General features: G+C 58.0%; 2 protein-coding genes across 2 annotated transcripts in view; one reads left to right on the top strand and one right to left on the bottom strand.

The window, feature by feature from the left end:
* Positions 1 to 10,780: 10,780 nt before the first annotated feature.
* On the bottom strand, positions 10,781 to 18,719 carry VOLCADRAFT_69712 (uncharacterized protein; the record flags this gene model as incomplete). Its single annotated transcript, XM_002958602.1, has 15 exons — positions 10,781 to 10,864; positions 11,207 to 11,269; positions 12,251 to 12,305; positions 12,477 to 12,622; positions 12,946 to 13,230; positions 13,466 to 13,490; positions 13,964 to 14,093; positions 15,461 to 15,537; positions 15,848 to 16,084; positions 16,799 to 16,832; positions 17,445 to 17,488; positions 17,864 to 17,930; positions 18,158 to 18,188; positions 18,311 to 18,321; positions 18,458 to 18,719. The coding sequence occupies 15 exons, from the start codon at positions 18,717 to 18,719 to the stop codon at positions 10,781 to 10,783; spliced, it is 1,551 nt and encodes a 516-aa protein (XP_002958648.1).
* A 713-nt stretch (positions 18,720 to 19,432) lies between these two features.
* Positions 19,433 to 26,711, top strand: part of VOLCADRAFT_99935 (uncharacterized protein) — a gene marked incomplete at both ends in the record, with an annotated part of 14,164 nt that continues 6,885 nt past the window's right edge. Inside the window, 16 exons of the mRNA XM_002958580.1 lie at positions 19,433 to 19,473; positions 20,143 to 20,351; positions 20,781 to 21,043; positions 21,365 to 21,722; positions 22,022 to 22,376; positions 23,077 to 23,083; positions 23,186 to 23,401; positions 23,706 to 23,932; positions 24,130 to 24,223; positions 24,475 to 24,539; positions 24,771 to 24,814; positions 24,990 to 25,137; positions 25,498 to 25,630; positions 25,899 to 26,100; positions 26,226 to 26,467; positions 26,646 to 26,678. Coding sequence (XP_002958626.1) covers positions 19,433 to 19,473; positions 20,143 to 20,351; positions 20,781 to 21,043; positions 21,365 to 21,722; positions 22,022 to 22,376; positions 23,077 to 23,083; positions 23,186 to 23,401; positions 23,706 to 23,932; positions 24,130 to 24,223; positions 24,475 to 24,539; positions 24,771 to 24,814; positions 24,990 to 25,137; positions 25,498 to 25,630; positions 25,899 to 26,100; positions 26,226 to 26,467; positions 26,646 to 26,678 — 2,637 coding nt within the window. The remainder of the gene's footprint in view (positions 19,474 to 20,142; positions 20,352 to 20,780; positions 21,044 to 21,364; positions 21,723 to 22,021; positions 22,377 to 23,076; positions 23,084 to 23,185; positions 23,402 to 23,705; positions 23,933 to 24,129; positions 24,224 to 24,474; positions 24,540 to 24,770; positions 24,815 to 24,989; positions 25,138 to 25,497; positions 25,631 to 25,898; positions 26,101 to 26,225; positions 26,468 to 26,645; positions 26,679 to 26,711) is intronic.

Raw genomic sequence — 26,711 nt, forward strand, 5'->3', positions numbered from 1 at the left:
CCGCCTGCTGCACCAGCCGCTGCCACCGGCCCCTCTTTCTGCTGCTCCTGTTGCTGGGCCCCCTGCCCCGCTGCTTCGTCCCCCAGCGGCTGCAGCGCCGCACTCGCCCCCATGAGGTGCTGACTGACCGCCAGCGCCCTGAGCCAGAAGAACGTGCTGGCGGGGGGCAGTCCGGCGGCCAGGTCCTCCAGCGCGGCCACCAGGTCGGTCAGCAGCAGGTCGGGGGAGTGGATGACCACCCAGGTGGGGGCCGACACGTGGTGCCGGGGAACGAGGAACGGCTGGGAGGCGTAACTGCCGGAAAGGGGGGGGGAAAGGGGGAAGGGCGACGAAGGGGGCCAGGGGGGGATCATAAGAGGAGGAGGCGGATGCGCGTAGTGCGGGGTGGTGTCAATTAGTGACATCCTAGCGCATCAGCTGCCGGAAGCCAAAGCAAAGGGAGCGGGGAAGATGAGAGGGGTGTAGGCGAGTGTGCGTGTTTTCTTAGGAGGACAGATACAGAGGCATAGTCCCTTATTCCTTTGCTCGTCACACCCCCCACTTCGACATGGAGCCTCTAGAGGCTAAGCAGTTCGTGGGACTAGGGCACCCTGGGCATCTGTTCGCCGTACAGAAGCACACGTACGGCATACTCGAAGCCCAGGTACCGTACCTGGACAGCGTGGCGCTAGTTGACGGGCGGATGAGCTCCTCCACCACCCGGGCCATGGTGGCTCCGCCCCCGGGGCCCCCCGGAATGCGGCGCAGGAAGGCGCGGAGGAACTCCAGGGAGACTGCCGACTCAGAGGCTGAAGGGGCGGGCTCGACGACAGGCGCTGCGAAGGGGGTTGGGTCCGCCGGAAGCGGAAGCATGGAGGTGTCGAGGGCCATGCGGGGACCTTTGTCTTTGCATTGCGAGGGACGTCTCAGGCGTAGCTTTGGCAGCAGGCAATATGGGAAGCTATGGGTGAAGGATGGTGATGGGTGGCAGGAGGGTTGTATTGGATTGAGGTGCGGTAGGGCGAGATATGGGAGACGGGGAGGGGAAAGGGGAGTAGTGTAACGGCACGATGGAGAAGGCGGTGGCGGAAATGCGGGGTTGGGGGTAAAGAGGAGGCGAGGAGGGTTCCACGCATATAGGGTTCCACGGCTCCGGCCACGACAGGCAAAGGGAGGGGCATCGGACAGGGGCAGTGGCGTACCTGTTGGCTTGCGAGGCGGCATCTTGAGTATGTACGAGGGAATTGGGCACGCCGGGAATTGGCGTGCTGGGCAGTACTCATTAGGTACGGCCTTTTCAGTGGAGTCTGGGGTCCTTGCAAGTGATAGAGGTTCATCAATAGGGTTCACCTCGGCAACCGGCGGTCCTTGGATGCCTGCTGCATACTGGGAGAAGTCCCAGTCCGTGCCATAGTGCAGTTCTGTTGTGTCCATGAGTTATACGTCTACTTCATCTGGCAATGAATTCTTAAAGTTCCGGCGAGTAGTTCAAAGCACAACGGTAATTTTTGCGAGGTTGAGCAACGAACAGGAAGCTTTGTGCTTAATAAATTTAAAGCGTTTCATAATCAAATGGTTCTCATTTTCATGTATATGGTAAATCCTTTCCGAGGTGCAACATATTGCCATGGCACAACTAAAACATCAAGTTCAGCTAGGATACAAAGAGATAGGATAATGGTCTGCAAAATTCGGCGCAAGGAAAACTTCTATGTTTCCTTAGGAAGGAGGTCAAGCAGAGTGACTTGGACATGCGCCGTACCGCTTCCATTTTCGCCAAGCTCCTGCTGACCCACGTATCCCATCCACCTCACACAAAGCGGGAGAGGGGTCGACACAGATCCCCTTATAGCTTTCCACCTCACACAACTCCTTGCGACACTGTGAAAACTCGTCTAGCAGCTGACGGGCACAATTGGGCACGCTCTTTTTCCCTCTTTCCCCGATGCCGGCAGCTGCAGCGCCCCACTTCTGATAGTCGCATGCCATGCCTATTAGCTATTCTCATGGTCAATAGCGATACGATGTGCCTATCCTGTGCCCTTGCAAATTGCACGTGCGCAGCCAAAAGCGACTCGAGTCTTCAGCACTGGGGCCAGGTGCTCGCGGCCATAGAAGCTGGCTCTGTGCGCAAGTACTGGCAGATCCCCACCGCGGGATCTGACGCCTATCCCTTGGGCACCTTCGTCGCCGCTGACGGTGGCGGCATTGATCGTCTGTACGATGGGTACGGCAACGACGGCAAGCGTGTGCCGTCCTTTCAATAACTCCCCTGCACAGACCACGCACAAATCAGAACAGGAACCCGTACGCGGTCGCTGTTCTGGAACGTTCAGGGTGCACCTGACTCAGCTGCTGCGGGGAAGAGACGTCACTCTTCCCAGCGTGGTTTACTATAAGTTGCCCTCACTTCCGGTATACTGTATATGCAAACCTACTGTTGTCTGAGGACGAGAGCCCACGGCCAAGTACCAACCAAGTATCTACTGGAAGTGCTTCACTATGTACAATGCATTGGGGACAAGACAATGTAAAGGTTCCATGGTGGCCCAAAATTGCTTGTGAATTGGTTTGTGCCGCCTCGGTTCACCATAACAAACAGGGTTGCAGTGACTGCAGTGCGCTGCGACCTTTCTCCTATGTCCTGTGAGAGCTGATGCTTTAGTTGTCCGTTCTGCTGCAGCCCTGGCCACGTGCCTATCCAGCATGGACGTTGAGCGAAGGACATCGGCTTCGGCGTCAAAAGTGTTTCGGGCCAACCACGGATTTATCAGGAGAGTACGCAATACGGCCAGGCACAAGCTCATTTCACTTGCCCAAAGGTACCTTCCGATGTCCCGAACATAGTAGAAGCCTGAGATGCTGACAAGCTGTGCAACCGGGACACGTCCGCGTGAAGGCAAACCTCAACCGAAACCGTCAACCAGATAAGTTATATTATACAGTTATGCCAATAACTATGGTCGCAAATGCCAAATATTCAAATTTGGCGGCCACTTTGCATTGCGTTGCCCAGGTCCTGACCATGGTCCCCAAAAACCAAGGCCTCCCGAGAAGGTGTTTTTGTTGTCAATTGATTTGGACACTACTTTGCTGTTCTAACAGCATTGTCCCATTTGGCCATATCAGGATCAAGCACCAAGCAACACGGCAGTTGGTTTCGGAAAACATGCCCGTCGCGCGCCAAGGTTACTATGGTTGCCTAACAAACTGTATACAGAGATGACTTGAATGCAGCAAAATATTTCCGTTGCAGCTCATGCAAAGTGTGGGCTGGGTGAAGAAGGATAAATAAAACAGGTCTCTTTGGTCTCCCTGATCACCGGCTCAAGGCAAAAAGAAATCCTAGAAGTTTATTACTTGTGCATCCGAAGCGAATTCGGGGCGGGATGGGTTGCTTCCCCGAAGGTTTAATCGACTGGGGCGCATTCTACTCAGCCGTTCAACCCCATGCCACGTTTGCTGCAGGCGTCCTATTCGGCGTCGCATGGTGCGTGTGTGGTGACATTAATGTTTAGTCTGTCCATCCCTGGTGGGAGGGCAACAGTTCGGTGGCGCCGCTTGACGTCCAACCTACTGCGTGCAAACGGTGGACGTGAGTCGGGCGGGCGCTCGGGGAAGTGATGTTCCAACACCTGGAGCACTGTTCCCTTCCCCCAGCGGACCTAGGCCTACCGCGCCATTGCTCCCCCCTTTTGCCGCCCATCCGCAGGTGGATCTGGGGTGACGCTCAGCTGCACTCCATAGCTGTGGGCCGCAGCTCCTTCTCCCCACTGACCCTGCTCCCCGGGCTGGTGGCCACTGCGGCGGTGGTGCTCATGAACTGCGTCAGCCGGGAGGAAGTGCGGGAGGAACCCGTGTACCTGGGGGGGGATGATGCGGCCACGGTGAGGAGGACGGCCTGGGCCTGGGGAGGGGGGGGAGGGAGAGGGAGAGGGAGGTAAGACGAACCACTGGGCCCGAATGAGAGGGAGAGGGGGGCCAGGGGAGCAGGGGGAAGGGAGCTGAGGGGCAGGGTAGAAGGGTGATATAGTTGGGATCTCAGGAGGATGGAGGAGGGCTGACCGGTGCTGTCCGCGTGCCCCTCACCTACACAGGGTAACCGGCCTGCTGGGGCCCACTCCATAATGCGTGTGTGTTTTGTAACGGCCTCTGCAGTTTACCCTGCCCCGCCCCGACCTCGCTGCTCCGCCCCCACGTCTCCCCTCCTCCGGACGGTGAATGTATGCAGACGCGGGCCAAGTTGCTACTGCTGCTGTCGTACTTACTTTCTCTGGGGTCCATATGCGGATCGGTAGTGATGCTGGTGCAGGCCCACCAGGGGGGTGGGGACATGTGGGTGGGTGCGGTAAGTGAAAAGGGATGGGAAGGGAGGGGAGGGCGGGAGCACGCATGGGGGCAGGCCCGGGGTGTTGTAACCGGGGTTGTATGGGCGTTATTGTATCTGCCGGACTCCATGTACGTGCGTGTTTTTGGTGGGATAGTATTTGTGCAGAGCTGCCTGCTCAGCAGCCCCTTCCATGCAACTGCCGGGCAACGTTTGTTGTGTATTGATATAATGTATTGATGTGTATGTGTCCCTCCGCAGAGTGGTGTGCTGCAGAGCTGCGTGGTGGTGACCTCCGGACTGATCTGCTGGTTCTTCCACGGGGGGGAGGACGACGGGGCGCTGGGCTATGGGTATCTGTGATGACCCGTGGGTCACTCCTCACCTTGCGGAATGGGGAGCGATGCGGTTCCTGAAGGCCCCGGGTGGGCTAGGGGACACGGAGGTAGCTGGGAGGTGGCGGTGGGATCTTGGGTGGGTTTTGCCCCCCCTTTGGGCCCCCCCTTTGGGGCTTCGGGTCTGTGGGTGCAGAGGCAATGATGGTGGTTGGTGGTTGCCAGCTGTGGACTTTTACCGTACTGTACATTGCTTCTTGCGTATTGCACGTCGTGTGGTTGGTGGTTGCGGTAGCAGGGGTTGCGAGGGGTGTGATGGCTCCTACCCACGACCGTCAGTTAGCTTCACAGAGCAGGCGTGTTGCATGTGTGTATGTACATATGTCCATCTGTGCATGAAACGTATGCCATACAGCCACTGGGTCCAGCAGCAGCTCGGCTTGTTGTTGGTCAGCGTCAACTTGACTTGACATTCCACACCATTGGCATCCTTAGCCCCTTTCGCCGGTGGTGTGGTTGCCAGGTGTTGCTAGGGATGAAGTACTGCAAGGGTTTGGACGAGCATCGTCCATGGTCTCTATGTCAACTAATTCAACTGGCTGTGACTTCCACGTCCTCCCCATTAGCGCCCCCTTTGCAAAGGGAGCTCAGCAGCTTCATTGCTGGACTAACTTTCTCCTTGAAGTGAAGTTTATCTGGGGTATACTGAATCCTCAGCGCCCCACCCCTTTCCGGGGCTCAGTTACGTGTATGTGGAGGGCTTTGGGGGCCATGTACGACAACGTATTCGCCATCAATGCTGTTGGACTTGCTGAACTGCTGCGACTGAACTGTTGCTTGCGGGCAGGTGAAAAGCGAGGGTGAGAGGGAGACATGGACGGGGGGGGACCCTGGCTGGGCTACAATTGCTTGATGTTGTCGTCAACGTCCACCCGCTTTCTAGACTCAACTTCAATCAAGCCCCCCAGGAGTAATCCCCAACACAACCCCACAAACACCACCACTCAAGCGGTTAAAGACGTGAGCAAAAACATAGGCTCTGCTGCTCAGCTAATAACTGTGTCGGTGCTCCAAAACATCCGCCATCCCGTCCATGAGAGTCCCCTGCACAATGGCGCCGACGACTTGCAGCACCGCGGTGCAGCACGACGGTGTAGGTTAGGGTTGCGCGTGGAAGGGGGCAGGGCGCGGCGCGCGGCGGCGACACGAGGGCAGCAGCTGCTCCGCAGGTGGGGTCATCGGTGGCATCAAGGTTAGAGCCGGCTGCAGCTGCTCCTCCAACTCCTCCAAGGTTGGGGTTCCTGCCGCGGGCGCGGGTGCCCCTTGCTCTCATGGTCGGCTCCCCAAAATGAGGCGAGTGACCAGCAGGAGTGCCAGCCTACAGCCGCAAGCAAGGGTGACCGGCCGCACATCGCCGCTGTCAGGCGGGTGGGGAAGCCCGAGAGAGTGAGCAAGGCACACAGCACGATCAACCAAACAGACGCAATGACCCTCATTCCAGCAGCATGCAGGAACAGTCCTGGCCGCAAGCCGAACCCCGATGACAGCTGTTGAGGCATCACGCGCCACAAAGAGGCTGGCCGAGGGCTCACAGCCACAAACCCCGCGGCTTACGGTGCGCTTTCGCCTGCTCCTTGCGCTGGCGCTCGTGCTCCGTGAGCCCTAGATGACGAGGCAGGGATGTGCGTAAGAAAAGGGAGAGACGGTTGGTGTCGCTCCACTGACACGATTGAGCAGCCGAGGCGTCAAGTTGGTCTGACGCCCATTTCCACGCCGCGCCCCGCAGCCCCCGGTCCGAAATCGTTTCCAGAACGAATAATAGTCGGCCCTCCTTTTTCCCTGTGCATGGCCTCGCTAGTCAGCTCCCGTGAGACCATACAAGGTCAGACTTCAGACTACGCAAGGCTTGAAGTTGTTTGAAAAACGGTTCGCGGAAAGGACCTCGTTTAGCCTGGATGGTGGCCCCGCCTCCCACTAAAGTGGCACTGTTCTGACACCCCGCGCGCCCCGCGCGATTGCCAGCCTACTCCGCCGCGCTCTTCGCGGTACCTCAGCCGCGTACATACTCGGACGCCACGGGAAACCAGGCTGGTATTTTTGCTCAGGCAAAGTCAAGTCGCCATCGCAATTCCCTCACCTCCTTGGGCCTCCGTGTAGGCCTCCCGGATGAAGCTCAGGATAGTCTCGTTGTCCTGGCCTTCGATACCCCAACCACCGAGCTCCTTATCCGATACCTTATGCAGAAAGAAGAGCAGCTTGCCTCTCTCAACGCTAGTCGCCCCGCTAAGGGCCTCGACAGCCCGCTTAAAGGAGACCACGACGATGCGTTGACGATGTTCGAGAGATCCCCTTGAAGGAAAGGAGGATTGAAGTGCACTGGGAGAGGCTGATGGGCACGGAATATGTTGCTTTCAAATGATGGATTTTTGTTCGGGAGCTGCCTGGAAGGGACTGAAGAAACCTGTCCGCAACTCGGCGCGAAGTTGTGCAAGGCGCCCCTTTCTAGGTACGGCGCTGGTCCCAGCGCAATTGGGAGCTTGGTAAATGCCCAACAGGCGGGGGCAAGGCCGAAAGGGAATTGGATGACTGTATATGGGATATCAAATAACCATAATCCTACGGGATATGCCCGGGGGCGCCCGAGGACGTTCGCTCGAAGGGTGGAGGAATGTAAGAAGGGTTCAGCTCCCTTGGCATCTCCCTGAGTACTCTTTGCCTGGTGTTACAACTGGTCTTGTCATTCGAAACCAAGTTGGCGCCAGTCTGCTTCTCGTACGTCCATGTGGTGGTGGTAACCGGATTTCAGGTCCAGGGTGAACATGTAGTCCTTAGGGCCTAGCCAGCCTGGGACCTGCACAAACTAGCGACTCATAGCGGAACTCCGGGATGTGCAGAAGGTGCTTATTCACTCCGCGTCCACCCCAGCTGAGGTGAAGCTTGCCTTTCTGCTCTAAAACCCCCAAGCGGCAGGTCATGAAAGGGCGGGACTGGAAAGGTTTGATGGTCTCCGACTCCAGCAAACCCTTGATGGCGGATGACGCAAAATCCCGTGGTCCTGTGCAGATTGGTAATTCGTACCCCAGTACGGCCGAGGGGTTGGTCCTGAGTGCCACAGCAGAGGAAGCCCTTGCAGGACCAAGCTCAGCACGAGCTGGTTCACCACTATCGCCTTCCAGACCGCGGCACAGGCTCTCAAGCGCCCCCGCATCCCTGCTACCTGTGCTAGGAGGTGCGGCTTCACAAGGCGGGTCATTGGGCAAAGGTGTCGGGTTCTCACCTTCTGGGCCCACTCTTTCTCTCCTCGATGGAGCTCCTGGGTCCAGGTGGGGTTCCTGGGCTTGCTGGGCGTCCTTGGTCCGGGGCCGGGTGGGCTCTGCAGGGCCGGTTGCAGGATGCTTGGCAGTGCTCTTGGTCTCAACTCGTGGGTAGGTGGAGGCTGCTTGGGCCCAGGGGCGCTAAGACCCGTGGCCACGAGCAGTGCACCCAGTACTTTGGTGGCCATATTCCCTGCATAGAAGGAGACGAAGAACAGGAGAGACAAATAGAGCCAGGAGCTCGTGGCAACTGAGGCTACAAAAGCGGGGGGAAGCCGCCGCTTCCGGGATGGCAGCACCCAAAGTGGGCTACATGGAGGCGACCTGCACCACCGGGGACAGGGGTCACCAGAGCCCGCAACCTGTTCGATGTCTCTGTGTCACTGTTGAGTACATGCTTGAAGAAATTCTGGGAAAGAAGAAAGGTCAGGTCCAGTCGAAAGCTGACCACCTGGGGCTGGGAGCCGCCATGGTCAACAGGACCAGACGAGCCAAAATGGCAACGAGGCCCCAAGGTCGATTAGCAGAAGCCGCCACCAATGGGCAAGAGTGCACATGTGTTACAGAAGGATCCAACGCCAGGGCCCAAACTCGGTGACGACATTTTCTAGCGGTGGAGGTCCGGGAAAAACCCGGATGTGCAACTTAAGCGGATCAGGTCTTGCCAACAACTGGGCCAATGCCTCCTCAGTTCCAACCGAATAAATGCGCGCCAGACTTGTGGGCCCCGGCAACAATGACTGCAAGCTACAGGGAGAGGCCACTGAGCGGTATTGAGACAAAAAGGGGGGGCAGGGCGGTGCCAAAGTCAAAACCGTGAGGCCAACAGAATTTCTTGATCAGCCATGCTTGGCCGGGCTGTGAGAGCAGTCTTCCTTCGGTAGGTAGAGGCCGGGTGGAGGCGCCAGCTACCGCGAGGCAATCCACTAGTCCTGGACACCTAACGCCTCACACAAGCGACCTAATGTGGCTACGAAACCCCAAACAAACTCTAGCACACCAGAGCGACCTCCTGAACTGTCCGGCATTACATGCCGTACCAACACGCATAACCATCTCTTCTGAGTTTACAGAAAACCTTCAGTTATGCACAAGTACGGGGCCGCCATTAACAGCCAGATAGGTGATGGTGGTCTACTGCCATTACTGTGAGAACATCCTTAACTGAGTCCGTATGTAGACAGCATAGGGTGTCAGTCATTTTGTTCCACAACGGCTTGCCAATGGAGGGCATTATTGTGGTATCACCCATCATAGCTCTATCCCTATATGGCACCTTCAACCTAACCCCTAACCAATCTGTACGGTCATCAGGATGGCCACTCATGGTTAGCAAGCTGTGTGTTCCATTATTGTCCACAATAATTTGGGCAATATTAACACACTCCTACTATTGGGTTGCAGATGACCTGTATGTATATCGCACAATTAAATGGCAAATACACTAGAACAGCAGGGAGCACATACATGGTGTGCCAAGGCAGCATCACGGAAACCAAGAAGACTGCCCCCCTGCTAATTGCCGTACGATCCAGGGAGGGTATGCTGCTGGACAACCAGTAACGGCCAGTAATGGCAGCATGCATACATGGATGTGCATACATGCATATGCACCGCATCCTAACGGCTGGTGTTGACCCAGCGCAAGTTCCATCCTCGCCGGACAGACAGACAGACAGACAGACAGACAGACAGACGAATCCCTCAGGCAATTCCTTAAACAATGTGAAGGCGGGAAACCGCCTCGCTCGGCCGTAATAACAACCCAACACACATCACAACGCATACACGTACAGAGGGGCTGAGGGGGCGTTGCAGTTGGATACAGAGGTCATGGGTCCGCGCTTGGGGCGGGCACAGCTCTCCCAAATCCTAAACAACTCCCCCTCTGTCCCCTCGCCCGGACTAAGGAAAACATCCTCCGAAACCAAATGTTGCCGCTTGCCGTACTCCTGCACTGAGTCCTGCTACCCATCCTGCCCTTCATCCTGTGCATCCTTTTCATGTTGCTGCTGCAACCCCTGATCTATGCCCCCCTCCACCCCGCTTCGGCGTTACTCCTCCCTTTCCCCCACCCCCACCCCCTCCTTCCTTCCCCCCACCCCTCAAACAGCGGCTCACGGCGCCAGACCCTTCTCCCCGGTATGCTCGGTGATGCTGTACAAGCATTCTGGAAGGCTCTTGGTGTTGCCGCCATTCAGACCTTCAGCCATGCAGGCGGGCGGGCAGGCAGTACGGCAGGCAGTACGGCAGGTACTTGCCACATGGGCCACATGCCGAAATGCGCAAAAATGGTGGCACGGCGCCACGGTACGGTGCAGCACGGTATACGGCGCATGGGGCGGGTGTAGTGAATCGGTCTGGGACTGGGAACCCGGCAGTATTCACCATCCACATTCACATCCACATCATCATCACCACCGCCACCACCACCGTCCCAGGGCCATCCAGGTGCTCTCCAGGTTCTACTTCTTCTTCCAGAGGTGGCCTGAGGCAGCTGCTGCTACTGTGACTGCTACTATTGACGACTCGTCGGAAAGTTTGTCTGGAGGGTTTGCCCGTGTGGGGGGAGGGGGACCGGGGGAACAAGGAGGAATCCAGGGGGGGTGTCATTAGCCCCCAACCCCCACAGCGCCTCCCCTCCCCCCCTTGCTGGCCTGGGTTATAAACCTCGTGCGTTCGTACCGTCCTACCTACCTGCACGTGCGCGAGATCTACATTACCCACCGGCATTCCCCCCCGCATTCCCCTGCCTCTCCCCCTCCCTGCCACCCTGCCACCTGCCACCCTGCCACCTGCCACCCTGCCACCCCCCACTCCGCCCGCTACGCACCTCCTTGGCTTCTACAGCGATGGCTGACGTCCAGTCCCACTAGCTCGGTCTCCACACTCACTCGCAGCAAACCAGCCTGGAAGGGCCGCGGCAGAGAGGAGTGGGTGGGGTGGAGGAGGGGGCGTGTACGACATGTCGTGATTGCGATTTAGGTTTTGCCACTGGTTACCTCGTGGGAAGAGGGGGGAGGGGGGAGTTAAACGATTCACCGCGTTTTGAGGTGCGGTGCGGATAGGTGTGAGCATGTGGGGGTGATGTCAGTCCTCCGTCCTCCGACCTCCGTCCCACATGGGGCCTCCTCTCAGCCCGCCCATCGCGACATAGATACATACATACGCATACACGGCTTGTGTGCGTCCCCGTCCCATCCCCGGTGCCCCCCCGCCGCCCCTTCAGGCCCTGCTCCCCCTCCACACACCTTATGCAGCAGGTAGAAGAAGGTGCCCATCATGAAACACGACCAGCCAATGACGGTCACGAGCTGCGGGGGGGGCGGGAGAGTGACCGAGAGGGGGAAGGTGGAGGACGAACGCGAAAGAAGGTGGAGGGGGAATGACATCCATTTCACACACACATACACACATACACACATGCACACATGCACACATGCACACATACACACATACACACATACACACATACACACATACACACATACACACATACACACATACACACATACACACATACACACATACACACATACACACATACACACATACACACATACACACATACACACACAATGAGTGCACCAGCCAGGACGGCGGACGAAAGGGGAGGTGGAGAGGAGCCCAGGGGGCCAAAAGGGGGATGGGTAGAAAAAAGGGTTCAGAGTGAAGGAAGTGCGTGTTGTGCGCGTTCCACTTCGAAGGAAAGTTAGCGGGACACCTGGCGTGGGTGTGTTCGTGTTACGAGTGTCTCTCGCTCTGTCGTACAGCAGAGGCTCTAACCCAGCCAGGGGAGGATGGAGGGGGAAAGAAGGGGCTGTATGTATGTCCGGTTCGGTTTCCCAGACGTGCAACAGCCTGCGGGGCTATCTTCCGCATTGGGGAAATGTCACCCATGCTGTGTCCCCTCCCGTTGGAGCTTGCTGCCCGAAAAACAGCTGGGGGCTGGCGCTTTTTCGTCCGTCAGGAGATTGGGAACATGGAAACCGACCCAATATCCTGGTCCTTCAATGATTGTTATTGGTCGCGGCAGGACACAAAAACCACTCAGTATAATCGGCCATTTCGCAATTATGCGTCGTGCCGAAGAAATAGCTTGCTACGGTGCCGTCTACGTGAAAACTTAAGGTCAATAAAATGGGCGACAATTCAAAATCCAAAGGAAAAAATAGCAAATTTTCGATAATTTTCTCAAAAACATTCGGTTATTATTTACGGTAGCCACGCTGGTTTGTTTCCTTCGTGTCTTTCTCCCCCGGTTGAAATGTGTAAGTGGTCGTGCGAACATGTACCTCGATGAAGTTGGCGAGGAGAATTTGGCCATGTCCGCCGTACAAAATGCCGTACCTGCGTACGGGACGCAGGCGCAGCCGCTTTCAGCAGGAGAGTTGCGTGCGGGAGCAACCGCCGACAAACCCCATGTATGCATGTATGTACCTGCCAATACACCGTGCCATCTCCCCCCGTCTCCAAGTCCACCCATCCCCATCACCCCCCACCCCCGCATTATCCACTCACCGCTTGGTATCTTTGGCATCGACACCCCATATTCTACTGCCGTACACCTGCTGTACGTAATCTGGACGAGCCAGTAGACCCGGGAATAGCACCCCAAACATGCCCACCCCGCCGTGAAGAGGGAAGGCGCTGACGGGGTCATCGATCTGACGGGGACGGATCAGGGGGTTTTAGGGTTGGGAGGGGGGGGGCAAACTATATTCGTGTGTGTGGGGTGGGGGGATCAGATGCTTTGGAACCCACTATTGCCTCTTAGCACCTTTCCTCTACCAGCAGCTATGGACGGCCCCTGCCCATTCCGCTGCAGTGCCGTACATCAACATAACACACAAGTATGCCTCTCATTTTCCTCAAGCCCATTCGCAAACCCACCCGCGACTCCGCTGCAACATGATACATACACATAAACACGCGCTTTATCCCCTTCTCCCCTGCCCAAACCCCCCGTCCACTCCCTCTCCCTGCCCACCTTGAGCACGTACAACGTCAGGTAGTCAAACAGACAGAACAGCACCGCTGCAATTAGGCCGCAAATGATTGCAGCCCATGGCTCAATGACCGCTGACGCGCCCGTCACCGCCACTAAGCCCGCTAGCACGCCGTTGCACACGGCCACCGTATCCCATGACCGCGTCACGAGGTATTTGTACAGCAGCATACCCACACCCCCCGCACCCGCCGACATTGCCGTACACACGGCCACCCGTGAAACGGTCTGGGCGGCGAGGGGGGTCGAAATGATGAGGTTGGATCCCTGGAGAAAAGGGGGGGTATAGAAGTGTGTATGGTGTGTATAGGTTGGGGTAGGTGCTTCTGGAGAAACCGGCGGTTGGTGGTTGGAGACGCAGTGACCGGAGGGCTCGAGCGAAACACCTCACAGCCTCTCAGGAGGCTGACACACACACATACATACACACATACACATACACACGCATCCACATACATACACATGGTTCCCCCGTTAAGATCCATACACACTCCCCACCTACAGGGTTGAATCCGAACCAGCCAAACCTGGGAGTGGGGAGTGGGGAGTGGGGAAGAAACACAAGAGGGGTTACGAAGGGAAGGAGTTGGCGGCGCCACCACGTGTACGAGTGTGCGATTGTACGACTGTACGATTGTACGACTGTACGATTGTACGACTGTACGATTGTACGAGTCCCTTGGATCAAACATCGCTTCGTCATCGTAATCTTCGTCGTTTGTTATGTCAGTCCGACCGTAGCGGCTCAGTGTACGGGAAGACATGAGGACAACGCCATGGGGTATCTATGGCCCCTCTGCTCCCCTCCATCCCCTCCCCCTACTCCCCTCCATCCCCTCCCCCTACTCCCCTCCATCCCCTCCCCCTACTCCCCTCCATCCCCTCCCCCTACTCCCCTCCATCCCCTCCCCCTACTCCCCTCCATCCCCTCCCCCTACTCCCCTCCATCCCCTCCCCCTACTCCCCTCCATCCCCTCCCCCTACTCCCCTGCCCACCCACCACAGCAGGAAGGTGCCCATCACCACCAGAGTGGCCGAGTGACCCTTCATCTCATTCACAGTCCCATCAGCACCGAACCGGCCCACGCGGGGCCCGATGATCCAGGCGCCCATCAGAGAGGCAAATCCGCCTGAACAATAACAATAACAGCAACCGCAACAAGGACGGCAACGGGAGCAACAGGAGCAGTGGCAGCCGAGGCATATCATTAGCGGCCCCCATTAGTCACACGGACCCGTTGCATGTCGCGGGGCCGAAGAGCTCAGCTGTCCGCCCCCTACCCCACCCCTCTCGGGCGTTCAGGACCCTCCAGCAGCTCCTCTTTCCATGTGTGTGTGTGTGTGTGAGAGAGAGTGTGTGTATGTGTGTGTGAACGTTACAAGTATCTGACCGGGCCTGGCACTGGCCAGGGGCTGCTGCCCAGCCCCAACGGAAAGACTCTCTCCCGCGGACGGGAGAGGGATGTGAGGGGCCTCTGTTCCCCCCTAAGCAGCCGAGAGCTACAGGTCCGCTAGTTCCGCTCTCCTCCCCCCGGGTATGGGAGGCGTCACATGCGCGCACGCTCTCACGAGTCAAGGCTCCGTCACGCGAGTTTGCGCACTGAGCCGGAAACACGAAACAAGAAGACTCCTCTCCCTCCCCGGCCTGATCCGGCTCTTGCGGTGAGGGTTCGCTAAGACAGAGGAAACCCGGAAACCCTGTACATACCCTACCCCTCCCTACTAAGGCAAGAAACTCTCGCTAACGACCTGTCGAGCGCACGCTCAGGCACTTCCAATTTAAATATATGAGATTTTTTTCAACCCTTTACTACCTTTTTGGGATGATTAGAGAATAGTTCACCCAAATTAAATAACTAATAACTAAAAACGGGGGGCGGGCGCGGACTAGGCTAGCATCTATCAGTTCACCGTCGGGGCTAGGGATGCCTCTAGGCAACAGCACCACACCACTCGAGGCAGATTTCACACAGCATCACCCAGTCTGCTCTACAGCCACCCCCTTCGCCTGGGAATCCTCCAAGCCCCCTACAGCAAACGACCTCTCAAAGAACCTCCCTTTGCCCCTGCCTGGCGCAAACTGTGGCAAGGCGTGTGTGTCTGTGCGTGTGCGTGTGTGTGTCTGTGTGTGTGGTTTGTGTGCGTGTGTGTGTATGTGTATAAGTGTGTATATGTTGGGGAGGGAGGGTACTCAGGGACATGAGTTGGAGAACAACCTGGATAATTTAACATTGTCCCCAAGCCAATCCCTAGAGGTGCACAATGTCGCCCCTGTAACTGACCGACCGACACGGTCCAGTCAGTCAGTCAGTCAGTCAGTCAGTCCGTCAGTCAGTCCGTCAGTCAGTCCGTCAGTCAGTCAGGGCCGCAGTGGGGCCCAAATCCGATCCCTGAAGGGGGAAGGGGAGCACGTGGTCGCGGCTAGGTCGCAACGGTGTTTCCTCTACCTACCCCGCGCCTACCTGGGAATGGGGGCCCCTGACCGCCTGGACCTTACCTGTCATGTGTACGACACCGCTCCCAGCAAAGTCGATGGCGCCCACCTTGAGTATGGAGGGGTAGCCGCCGTCTGAACTGCAGTCCGGGACCGGGACCGGGGAAGGGAAAGGGAAAGGGGGGGACGACGAGGAGGGGGGAGGGGAGGAAGTGAGGAGCGTGCCATTTATCTGGGGACTTCGCCAGTGGCTGTACAACACAAGCGGCTATGACAACGTAACAATGACGAGGAATCAAGGAATCTGCAGCTGCAGCTGCGGCTGAGACTGGACACAAACAACTAGGGGCTAATCGCGGTCGCTTGGTCGATCAATTGGCACTCGCTCAATGGCTCCGTCGCTCGCTCGCCCGGGTCAATCATCGATTGGTCAGTCGGCCGCTCACTCACGTGTTGTACACTGACAGCCATCCATTGGCTCCCCAGACCCAGTGCACCACCACCGGGTACACAAAGGAGGATAGGAAGAAGCTGTAGAGCAGGTAAGCGATGAAGTTGCAGCGCTCCGCCACTGCACCCGACAGGATGGTGGTGGTGGCGGCGCAAAACGACCACTGAAAGAAGAAGTTGTGCCAGCCCGAGCTGGAGAAGTCGGAACCACCATCCGGTGAGATCTGTGTGGTGTAACTGGTCGGCCAGGGGACAGCGGGGGAGGAGGGGGTAACTGTGGTTGTGGCAGCGGTTGTAACGGAAGTTGCAACGGATGTTATAACGTTTAAGTTGTAACGGAAGTTGCAACGGGTGCTGCAACACAAATAGTAACGGGGGTTGTAACTGGAATAACGGAGGTTTTAACGGGTTTCTAACCGAAGTTGTAACCGAAGTTGTAACGGGAGTTGTAAAGGAGGTTTCAACTGGAGATTTGATGCGGAAATGGACAGAAGAGGGAGTTTGAGGTTTGGAAGGGCTCTAAGGGATTTGGTTTTCATGAGATTTCGCATCGTAGACTTAGCACATTGAGGTTTTGGGTGTGTTGTCGACGCCGTGTTAGCCGCACCCGTGTGGGTGTTTGAGAGGTCGCAGACTCGGCCCCAATGCCCTGACCTCCCTAGGGAACCATTGGCTGGATGAGTATGGAAAGTCCTATTTTGCGCGCAGGCAGGCAGGCAGGTGCGGGAGCTGCAGACGGTTGCACGAAAATGGACGCGACCCTGTAATAGCTGGCAACCGCTGAAAAGGCCTCTCGAGATGCTGGTGGTCGCGCTTAGCGCGTATTTGTAGGCGTTATGTGTGCCGTACTGTGTACCAGCTACTACAGACCCGCCCAGCCCCCAAGGTCTGTGCGGCACGGCGCAGGCCCCCCCTGCTGCTCCATATCGTACAAAGCCACCAAGTCCGCACCTGAGAGCGAAGTTCCAATTACCAATGAAGCCTGCTTGAGTGCACATATGACAGGATACGGGGAAGGAGAAAGGGCAGGGAGCGGTATTCAGCCGAGAACTCACAGTCACGAACTCATGATGCAGTACGGCAGTCCCACAAATACAGCTCGCGGCAGGACAGCGAAGGACTCCTGCAACTCAGACCATCTCGGAGCACGGACAGCAGTGGGCCCGATTCCCCCCTCCGAAGGCAGCACGAAAAGACACAAGCAGCTGCTAAATTTACTTTCAAATTTGGATCGAAAGGAAATTCTCTCTTAGGCCGCCCGTGACAAAGTTGGCGAGCGTAGACACACTGAGTGCCTCACCACGTCGCAAGAGATCGCGTGTTGGGGCCGCAACAGACATTTAGGCAGGGCTAACCATTACGAGTTAACACTTGTAGGGTTAAACGTGATGAAAACCAGGCATGTTACGTTATTCTCCAAAATCAGAGAGCTTTTGGTAATTAAGCAGAGCGAATATCCTATGACTAATTAAGCAGCGCGATGTAATCGAGACGTGTCGACGAAGCAAGCCGACGACTCGACTTGTCGGCAGTCACGCGCTCGGCTCCCCAATCGTCCATCAGCCTAAATCGTAGCTAAATACATGTCTGAACCCACCGTTGCCGTCGCTTCCCGGCTTTAGGCCAAATGCGAATGCGTATCTGCACGAGGGAGGGAACGAGGAATAGCTGAGACGGAAGATCTGACGCGGGCATGCGCTTATGTGCCCCCATGCACGTAGCGGACGGGGAGGGGTCATATTTGCTTAGGTTGCGAAGACGACGCTGCTGATGGCGGCCGCCATTTCCGCACTGCTCGAGAGCGTCACATGAACATGCGCATGAACATGTGGATATGGTCAAGTGGCGGGCGTTCACGGGCAGCAGACAGTAGCGGCGCATCTTCTGTTTTCTGTGGCACAAGGAAATCACTAGCCGAAAAGATTGCGCTTGTAACCAGACTCTGAGCCGGTGCTTGAGATGGATAAAGGCTCCAAAAGCAATATTGCCAAGCGCCCGCTGAACCCTATAACTTACCCAAACAGATAGAACCCGATAGCCCCGACGCAGGCGTCCAAGACGTTCTTGAGTAAAATGTTCATGCCTAGTGTACACAGTTATCACATGGCGCAAAGCAGAGAGCATGTGGGATAACTGCATTTTCCGTTGAAAGTGATACCGAGCCAAACATGAACACTTCGCTGCCACTTCGTAATAAAAGACTAGCAATTTATGTTAGGCGTTAACCAGCCGCGCTTGTTTACTTAGCAAGGCTCAGGCAGCGCAGGTGACCTTACCACCACTTTTTTGCTTGAGGATTCATAGACTTACAGTTTTTGGTGCGGATCGACCCGGCGCAGAGCTGCAAGGCAGGATATAGCTTGAGTTATGGGATTATGGTCAGTCGCGCGCCTCGCGTTCACGGTTGGCACGTGGAGGCCAAGCCCTAATCAATCGAGCCAAGAAGCGACCCGGCTTACTTACCACAGCAAAACCTGCGATGAGAGTTAAATTGGAGAATGTCAGCGTGCGGGGCCAAGCGCAATTAATGCAAAGGGTCGCAACGGATAGCGAGGCTCGCATTGCACCTTCTCGGCGTCTACGGATTGCAGCATGCCGCAAGTTCCTCACCGAGCTGCATCATGAAAACCATGTAGCCGTTGTAAAGCATGAAAGCGACGTCCAAGCTTCTGGCGACGTCAGAGGCCTTCGTGTTGGCTGCGGCCGTCCGAGCCAGGAGATAGACGTTAAGGCAATCCTGGAAACCCTGGCAGCCCTTTGGGGGCGCACATAGCTGATTGATGTCTGCCTCTTGGAGTCCATAATTTTGCAAGCTTTGCAGCGTCGTAAGGTCGCATTTACCCAACGGCTCGCTGAAGGACGAGGCGCCCATTTCCTTAAGGTTTTCGTTTTATTGAATTAACACGCCAGGATAACTTAGGTAGAGGTACATCCAATGGTACTGAGCTCCTAACTCCTCTAGGCACAACTTCCAACCGTACAGTCTGATCGAACGCACGAACGGTTTCCGGATCGAGCCCGCCCGGCTCATTTAACCCCAACAGCCTGGATGTCACAACGCACTTAGGGACCAGGCTCTAGATCTAGGTACCCGGCGTACTGTTTTTTCCAGTTCAAGTTTTCCCTAACCATGTAATCAGGCCAATCCTGTCCAGCCCCCGGACAACCACTGCTCATCCAAGTATGGAGGTAGGCAGTTGTGAGCGGTATTGCCCATTATCAGTGTAATTGTGGGAGATTGAACTCGTAAGATTGAGACTAGCCAGCGTTTGAGGTGGTCTCGGAGCCACCATTAAGGAAAGAATGAATACAAATGCCTATTCGTGCTGGTTGTAACCTTATTGGGGATAGCTCTTGGCTATGAAGATAATTCCTAAACAGGAAGCTGATCAGAGCAGCGTTAACATGTGCCGTACCCGTATGTTATTTCCAGTTTCATCGATATGTCCTTTCGTTGCTGATCCACATGCGTCGAAAATCTCTCTTTATGCTTTAAGAACATCTCGGTTTGTCGAATCATTTCACTTCGGCAGTATCGATTCTCCATGCCGCTAGCAAGCGTCAGAATTTGAGCTCTTTGACAGCATGCGTGGACTAGGTCGCGCGACCTGCAAGGAACAAACCAGGTACGCAATCACCGCCCTAGCGGCAGCGGTCAAGGCCTTGACCGTTAGTACACGACCATTAACGCGAGGGCACCGGAACATCTATGCTATGCCCCAACGAGCCGTGTCACAAGATGCAACGGTCCCGTGGGGCTTTGGATCTTTTTCTCTCAACCATTAGATACCACCTGTGCAAAAACCCTAAAGCAGTCCTGGCCAATATAGCCACTAACGTCCAACAAATGTCCTCACCACAGTCCCCAGCAGGCACATAGCACTTCACCACCCCAACCAGGACCACCTTAACAACCCTACAGATTTACTCCCGATTTCATTAAGAAATTAAGCCCCTAGAGTCCCAGCATTGAGGGTTAACCTCGGTTCGCACACCCGCAGCCGGCCCATCCATTCTCCCCGCCATTCCGCTGCTCCACCTAACTCCTTCCCCTCCCTGGGGCCGCTGCGTTTCTCTCTGTCACCTCTCCCCCTCCTCCTCGGCCCGCTTGAGTTAGGCTCTCCCTACTCCGTACAGCCCTAGTCCCTCCCAGGGCCACGTCTTGTCTGTGCATGGCGCTCATCTCCATCCCAAACTTGCCCCTTCGCATGTCCCTCTTCTTCGCATCGCCTGTTGACCTCCGCACTCCCCTCCTCGCACCTCTGCACTCCTCTCCTCCTCCTCCCCTACTCCAGGGATGAGCTCCTGGAGGCCGTGCGGGCGGAGCGGGCGGCTCGTAGCGGAGTTAAACAGCGAGCCCGGTCTGCGGGGGTGATACAGCGGTTCTGGAGGGGATATCGTGCCCGGAGGCACCTGAGGGAGATGCTGATTTCGGAGTGGGCAATGTCGTACGGCCCCATGGTTGCAGTACAGGAGGCGCGACTCAGCGGTCGGGATGTGGCAGGTAAGGCCGGGGGATGATTCGTGTTGTAGTGTGTGTGCGAGTCAGCGGCTGGAGTGGGAGTCCATATTGCTGAAGTACAGTCAGGGCTGGGGATTATCTTTCAGCCGGCAAACAGGTCAGCCAGCCAGCGTGTCGGTCTGTTTGTCTGTCTTCCCGTCTGTCAGCGAGCAGGCGCCCCTGGGTGCGTTTCCTCGCGGGAGCCCCAACCCGGGGCCACCACACGCTGCCGCCATTGTGGCTGTTATCATCATGCAGGGCCCCTAGCCTCGGCCCCTCACTCGGGTCCCTATGCGTCCGAACACCCTCCAGCTCTGTTTGCTGTCCCATCAGCGCCAACCAACCGCCCTTTTCCTCTCCGGGGGCTCTGGACACCTTACCTCACCTCACCTCACCTCCCCGCGTATCACTCCACACACACCCGCCCTGCAGACAAGCTCCTACCGCCCCTGCTATACCTGTTAAGGCCACAACCAGCGGCGGCGGCGGCGGCAGCAGCAGCGGCTGCGCAAAGGGACAGCCGTGGCTCCACGGCTGCAACAGCCAATGACGACGCGGTGCTACTGCCGCCCCAGGGCAGTCCCTTGTCCAACATGATTCGCGGGTCCCTGGCGCTGTTACTACGCACATGCAGCGCGAGCGACCCGCGGGACAGTTATCTGGCTATAGCGCTGGAGGGCGACGAGGCGCGGCGGGTGGGTGGAAATGGATATGAAGTGGGGAGTGGGAGTGGAAGTGGGTTCCCGCTTACCGCCCACCTGCGGTACGACTCCCATCCCAGTACCCGCCTGACCCTTAACCCCATTCCCGGGGGGCCGCAGGAGTTTAGAGGGGGGTTTAGAGTCCCAGCAAACCCACTTGCGAAGCCCGATACACTCCAGTGCTTCATGGAGCGAACAACTGCCTGTGGTTGTTTTAACTAAAGTACCGGTAGTACGCTCCCATGTGGCACCTCAATGACCCGCATAACAGTTTCAATAACCTCGCCCTCGCCCTCGCCCTCGCCCCGCCTTCAGGTCGCCTGGCGAGACCAAGCTTGGCGGCTGCTGTGCACCTGCTGCCGGCTGGTGGCGGCGCCTAGGGGCGTTACGACACCGCCACAACCGCCGCAACCGCCACAACCACCATCATCACTATCCGCCACAGGATCACCGCGGGTCCAGCACCCTCAGCAGCAGCACCCTCAAGGTCAAAGTCACGGCGGCAGTAATGCGGCCGCAGCCGGGGGGCCGTCTGCGGCTCCTTGTGGCGTTGGCAGCGGTGTTGGTGACCCGGTGGTAGATGCTGCGGCTATTCGGGTGGCGGTGCTGCTCACGGACTCCGGGACGTGGAAGTGCTTGGGGCAGGGACAGGGGGGAGGAGGGGGACCGGCAGGTAGGGGTGTGTGTGATGGGTGTGTGTGTATTGTTTTGGGGTGGGGAGAGGGGAGGTGGAGTGGGCAGGTAGGCCAGGTAGAGGTTGCTTAGAATTAGGGTAGTGTCGTGCAGTGCGGAGTTACTTGGCTGTCAGGGACTGACAAGAAAGGGTGGGGAGGGGAGGGGAGGGGAGGGGGACAAATAAAAGAGGGGCGGGGGCCAGGCGTGTGTGTGTGAGAACGATGGATATGTGTTGCTGCGACTGCTGCCACTTCTGCTTGGCGAACCCGCTTCTCCGCTTCCCGCCCTTCTCCGCAGCAACCACTGGCGGCAGTAGCAGCAGCGCAGGAGGCGGATGTGGCGGCAGTAGCGGCATTTCGGAGCGTGTCGCCGCCGCGGAGGCCGCTACTGCCCACTTCCGCAGCCGTCTGGTACAACAACCCCACAGCCTCTTCGCCGCACTGGCGCGCCTCCTAGCAGCAAGACGGCAAGCACAGCAGCAGCAGGACGGCGGCGGCAGCAGCACTGCCGCCACGGCATCACCGGCAGTAGCCGGGCAGCAGCAACAACAACTATCGCGATTACTGGGCTTGGCGCTGGCGGTGTTGCGGTCGGCACTGGTCCCAGATCTCAACCCGCCGGGAAAAGCGGATCCGGATCCATCACCAAAAAAGTCCGCCGGGCACTCAGTCGCCACCACCAACATCGCAACTGCTGCTGCTGCTGCTGCTGCTGCTGCGATTGCTACTGCAGACGCAGCTGCAGCTGTTGGCTTTAGCAGTAGCGGTGACGGCATTCCCTCGGGTTCCGGGTACCAGCGCTGCTTATCCGCGTTTTGTCGTCTGGTGCTGGTGGCCCCCGGGCTGGCGGGGCTGTTACCCCAGGACGTGCAGGTGCGTGAGTGGTGGGGGGGGGAGGGAGGGGGGTAGAGGCACCTCGTTATAGAAGTGGTGCAGGTGCGGAAGGGAAAACAAAGTACGGCAAAGGAGGACATACATACATACAGAGACATACAGACAGACAGAGACAGACAGACAGACAGAGACAGACAGACAGACAGACAGAGACAGACAGACAGACAGACAGAGACATACAAACATACAAACAGACAGACAGGCAGACGTGAACCTGACGGAAGGCAACACCAGCAATTTTAGGTGAGTGAAGTATTGCGTAGCTGTCCACACAACCCACCCAGCTAGCCACCCACCCATCCGACAGCTGGCTATGTTTTCCAGTATACTCTCTTACTGTCCACCATCGCCACTAGCACGTGCAACAGTGATGGAAGGGAGAGAGGGTCCCTTCGGAGGGTGGGAGGTCGGCTGCATCGCCCCACTCTCCCCGTTATCACCCCCGCCCTCCCCACCAAGGGTGCCTGTGTGTGCGTGTGTGTGCATGTGCTTTCAGTTCTACCGTCCAGCTGCTCATTTTAACCCCGTCACACACGCTCCTCCCCGTCCCCCTCTTCGGCCCTGCCAGCCCCCACCCCCGGCATCTGAACTGAATCGTGAAGGGAGCCCGCCTGGGTGCCTTGCGGTGTGTTGGTGGTGTGGTCGTGTGATCTGTTTTGAAAAACACCGGGATGTGGATGTGGGTGCCTTGCAGGTCCGCTTCCGAAGCTCGGGGGCCTTTGCCTGCCTGTGTCGCTCGGTACGACAGCAGTTGGACGAGCGTACGGTGGGAGACGCCACAGCGGTAAGGCAGCGACGTGCCGGGATTTTAGGGAATCGGGGGTTCAGCTGGGCGGGAATGGGAGGGAGGGGGGGGGTTACGTGACACATACCCCGCACCCCGCGCCCCGGGGCCTTCATGGGGCTATTAGGGGTTGTCGCTTTGTACGGCCCGTACCCCGCCCCACTGCCCTCCCCATGCATTGCTCCGTGCACCAGGCCCAGTCCCGGGGGCCCTCTTTGGCAGCTGATTCCCCTCCTTACTTGCTAGGGTTTGGACCCCCCGACCCCCGCGTACCTTCCCCCGCTCCCCTCCCGCTGCCGCCCAGGCCGCCTGGTGCCTCGCCAATCTGCTACAGCTGTTGCTGGGACCGCACATGCACTCAGTGGGGGGTACAGCAACAGCAGCAGCAGCAGGGGGAGGAGGAGGGGGTCGCGGGTTTGTGGGTGTTTTGTCTCCCCCTCCAGACTCGTTTTGGGGTGCGGGTGGGGAGGTGGCTTCGGAGCTGGCTGCCACTGCTGCAGCGCTGATGGAGCACATAATGGCCCGGGGGAGGTGGGTCGTCAGAAAGGGAGAGGGGGAATGCGGGGAGGGAGGGGGGGGAAGAGTGGGGTTTCGTGTGCTGACTCGCCAAGGGACTCCAACAGCAAGGCTGATAGTATAGCCCCTTTCACCGCCACTGTCCGTTTGGCTGACGTGCTGGCTTTGCGACATTAGGGCGGGATGTGTTCCTGGCAATGTCCGTACATCAGGTTGTACGGCAGCCCGGAGCTGGCGGCTGCGGTTTCGGGGCTGTGGCCCCTGGCGCAACGAGGCTTGCTGGTGCCCATGCTGGCGGCGCTGGAGGTGCGTACTTGCATCCGGATATTCGTATGTACGATGTGGAACACGGCAGTGATATGGCTTGTGTACAGTAGGCATGTACGGCAGCTCGACATGGGGCTTATGATAGCCACGTGATGCAACAGACATTTTAATTGTGTATACGGGAGGCCTGCCGTACGTACGGCCTTCAGGAGCCATCTCTGCCTTGGACGTCAACCCCCAAAATCCACCTTCCTTTCCCCCGCCCCACGCAATACACACAATTCCCGCAGTCCCGACCCGGCGGCGTGGAGTCGTACACTGACATGTGCTGCGCTGCCATGGAGCTGATGCCTCGGTATGTGGGAGGCAAAGGGCGCGGGGGGGGGATGTGGGTTGGAGGGTGCGGGGGAAACTGGAAACATGCAGGTCTGCCAGTAAGAGCTTGCCGGCAATTGTCTAACCAGACCAACCAGGCCACCAGCCTCTGAACCACGCCAATCCTCCCCGCTCCACTCCAATCAACACCCCCACCCCGCCCCGTCCCACAACCCTGATCCCACCAACCCGGGTCGTCGCCACAACCGAGTGACAGTCTGAGTGCCGCGTTTTCAGAGAAGGGCATCCGGGCAGGTGAGTGTCGTACCACAGTACTGCCAAATGCATGCACTGTCGTACGGAACGTTAGTGTGCAGTCCCCCCTCGCTCCCTCTGTCCATATTCCCCGCCCCTCACCTACATCCGGCATGTCATTTACCTCCCCCTTCCCTTCCCCTTCCCCGGGCCCCGGGTGCCCTCTTTTTCGCAGCAGACGTGCCCGGCCTGCTGAATACCCTGGCCTTCTCCCCCGGCTTGCTCCCCCGGCTGTGGCGGTGGCTGTGTTTCGCTGTCCACCTTCCCCTGTCATGCCCCGCGGGGGCCACCCGGTGCCTGGACGTGGCCGCACTGGCGGGGGGGTATGCTGGGGTGAAACCCAAAAGAGCGGCGAAAGTGCTGGGGCTGTTCTGCAGGTGTGTGTGTGTAGTATGTGTGTATGTATGTGCGTGTGTGTGCGTGCATGTGCGTATGTATGTGTATGTGTGTGTGCGTGTGTGAGAGTGCGTATGTGGTTCCTGGGGGGGATACAGCGGGGGGGGAGAGGCGCTGTTGAGGCTGTAGCCAGTCCAACAGGTGGTGGGGGAAGGAGAGGGGGCTGGGGGGGGCCAAGGGCGGTTTTCATTTCCGGTTGTGCCCCCCTGGAGTGATGCCTCACTCGCTACCCCATGCATGTGTTCTCCTGACCCCCGCAACCCCGCACCGCACCGCCGCGTCCGCAGGGTATACGCCCAGCTGCTGCTGGTGCTGGATGACGGGGAGTTCTACGAGCTGCAGCAGCCCCTGGAGCTCAGTGCGGCCCGGGCGGTGGGCACCTGCCTGAACTCGCTGGTGTTCCATACCTACCTGCCCAAGGTGGGGAAGGGGGAGGTCGTATAGCCCTTGGGAAGGGGGATGGGGGAGAGGGGTTTGCTCGGGGGGGTGAGGGGGGTTGATAGGGTAGGAGTGGTGGCCGTGCATTGTACCACAACTACAGCCACTTTTTAAGGTAGCGCCCTTTTTGAGGAGTGGGATGTCGTTTGTGGGCCTAATGTGCTTCTTTTGCAGTTTTCCTTGGGCCCCCATTTACCGTGCGTGTGTTTGCGTGTTTGCGTGTTCCCGCTCGTCCTACCTCCCGACGTAGCTACCCTCGGACGGCGCCCGGGCGGCCCCCGGCCCCGGCCCCGCCCTCGGCCCCGGGGACCCGGACTTTGCGCTGCTGCTAGAGTGGGCGCCCCGCCTGCTGCGTGCGCTGTACGAGCGAGATGTACGACGTCCGTACTGTCAGTCGTTGCTCTGGCTGGCGCCGTACAGGGAGATGTTTGGCTCTTCGGACGAGCAGCCGGGTAGGCGTGTTGGGTAGACCCCGGGTCTGTTTGTGCGTGTGCGTGTGTGGCGGTGGTGAGTCATCCACACAAACTCACACACACACACACACGCGCACATCTCCCCTTGGGTACATGTCCCACAGGGCCGCCGCCACCCCCGCGACCAAATCACGACGTCGATGACCCCTTCGCCGCCGCCGCTGCCGCCGCCGCCGCCGCCGCACCGGACCCCGCGGATGCCCGCATCGGGCCCTTCACCGCGGGCACGGTACTACAAGCCCTTATGTACAGCGCTGGTGCCGGTGGCGCTGGCAGAGATGACGAAGATGAGGACGGTGGTGCCGCCAGCGGCAGCGGCGGCGGCGGTACCGCGCCTGCTTTGCAGGTACGTTGTACGGGTGCATACAACGTGTCGTACGACTGGGTCCCGCGGAAGTATTGGATATGCGTTGCTGCTGCGGTGTTCCCCTTTCAATATTTAAGATCTCCTTGAGGGGCACCCCACTTGGGCCCTGGTCTCCACACCACCCCTCACACCAACATCAATTTCCCCTTCCCCTCAGCCCCAAGTATGTATGTGTATGTTATGTAGTGAAGTGAGTGAGTATGTATATCTGAATGTGAATGTG

Source organism: Volvox carteri, assembly GCF_000143455.1.
Source record: "Volvox carteri f. nagariensis unplaced genomic scaffold VOLCAscaffold_99, whole genome shotgun sequence".
Classification (NCBI taxonomy): Eukaryota; Viridiplantae; Chlorophyta; class Chlorophyceae; order Chlamydomonadales; family Volvocaceae; genus Volvox; species Volvox carteri.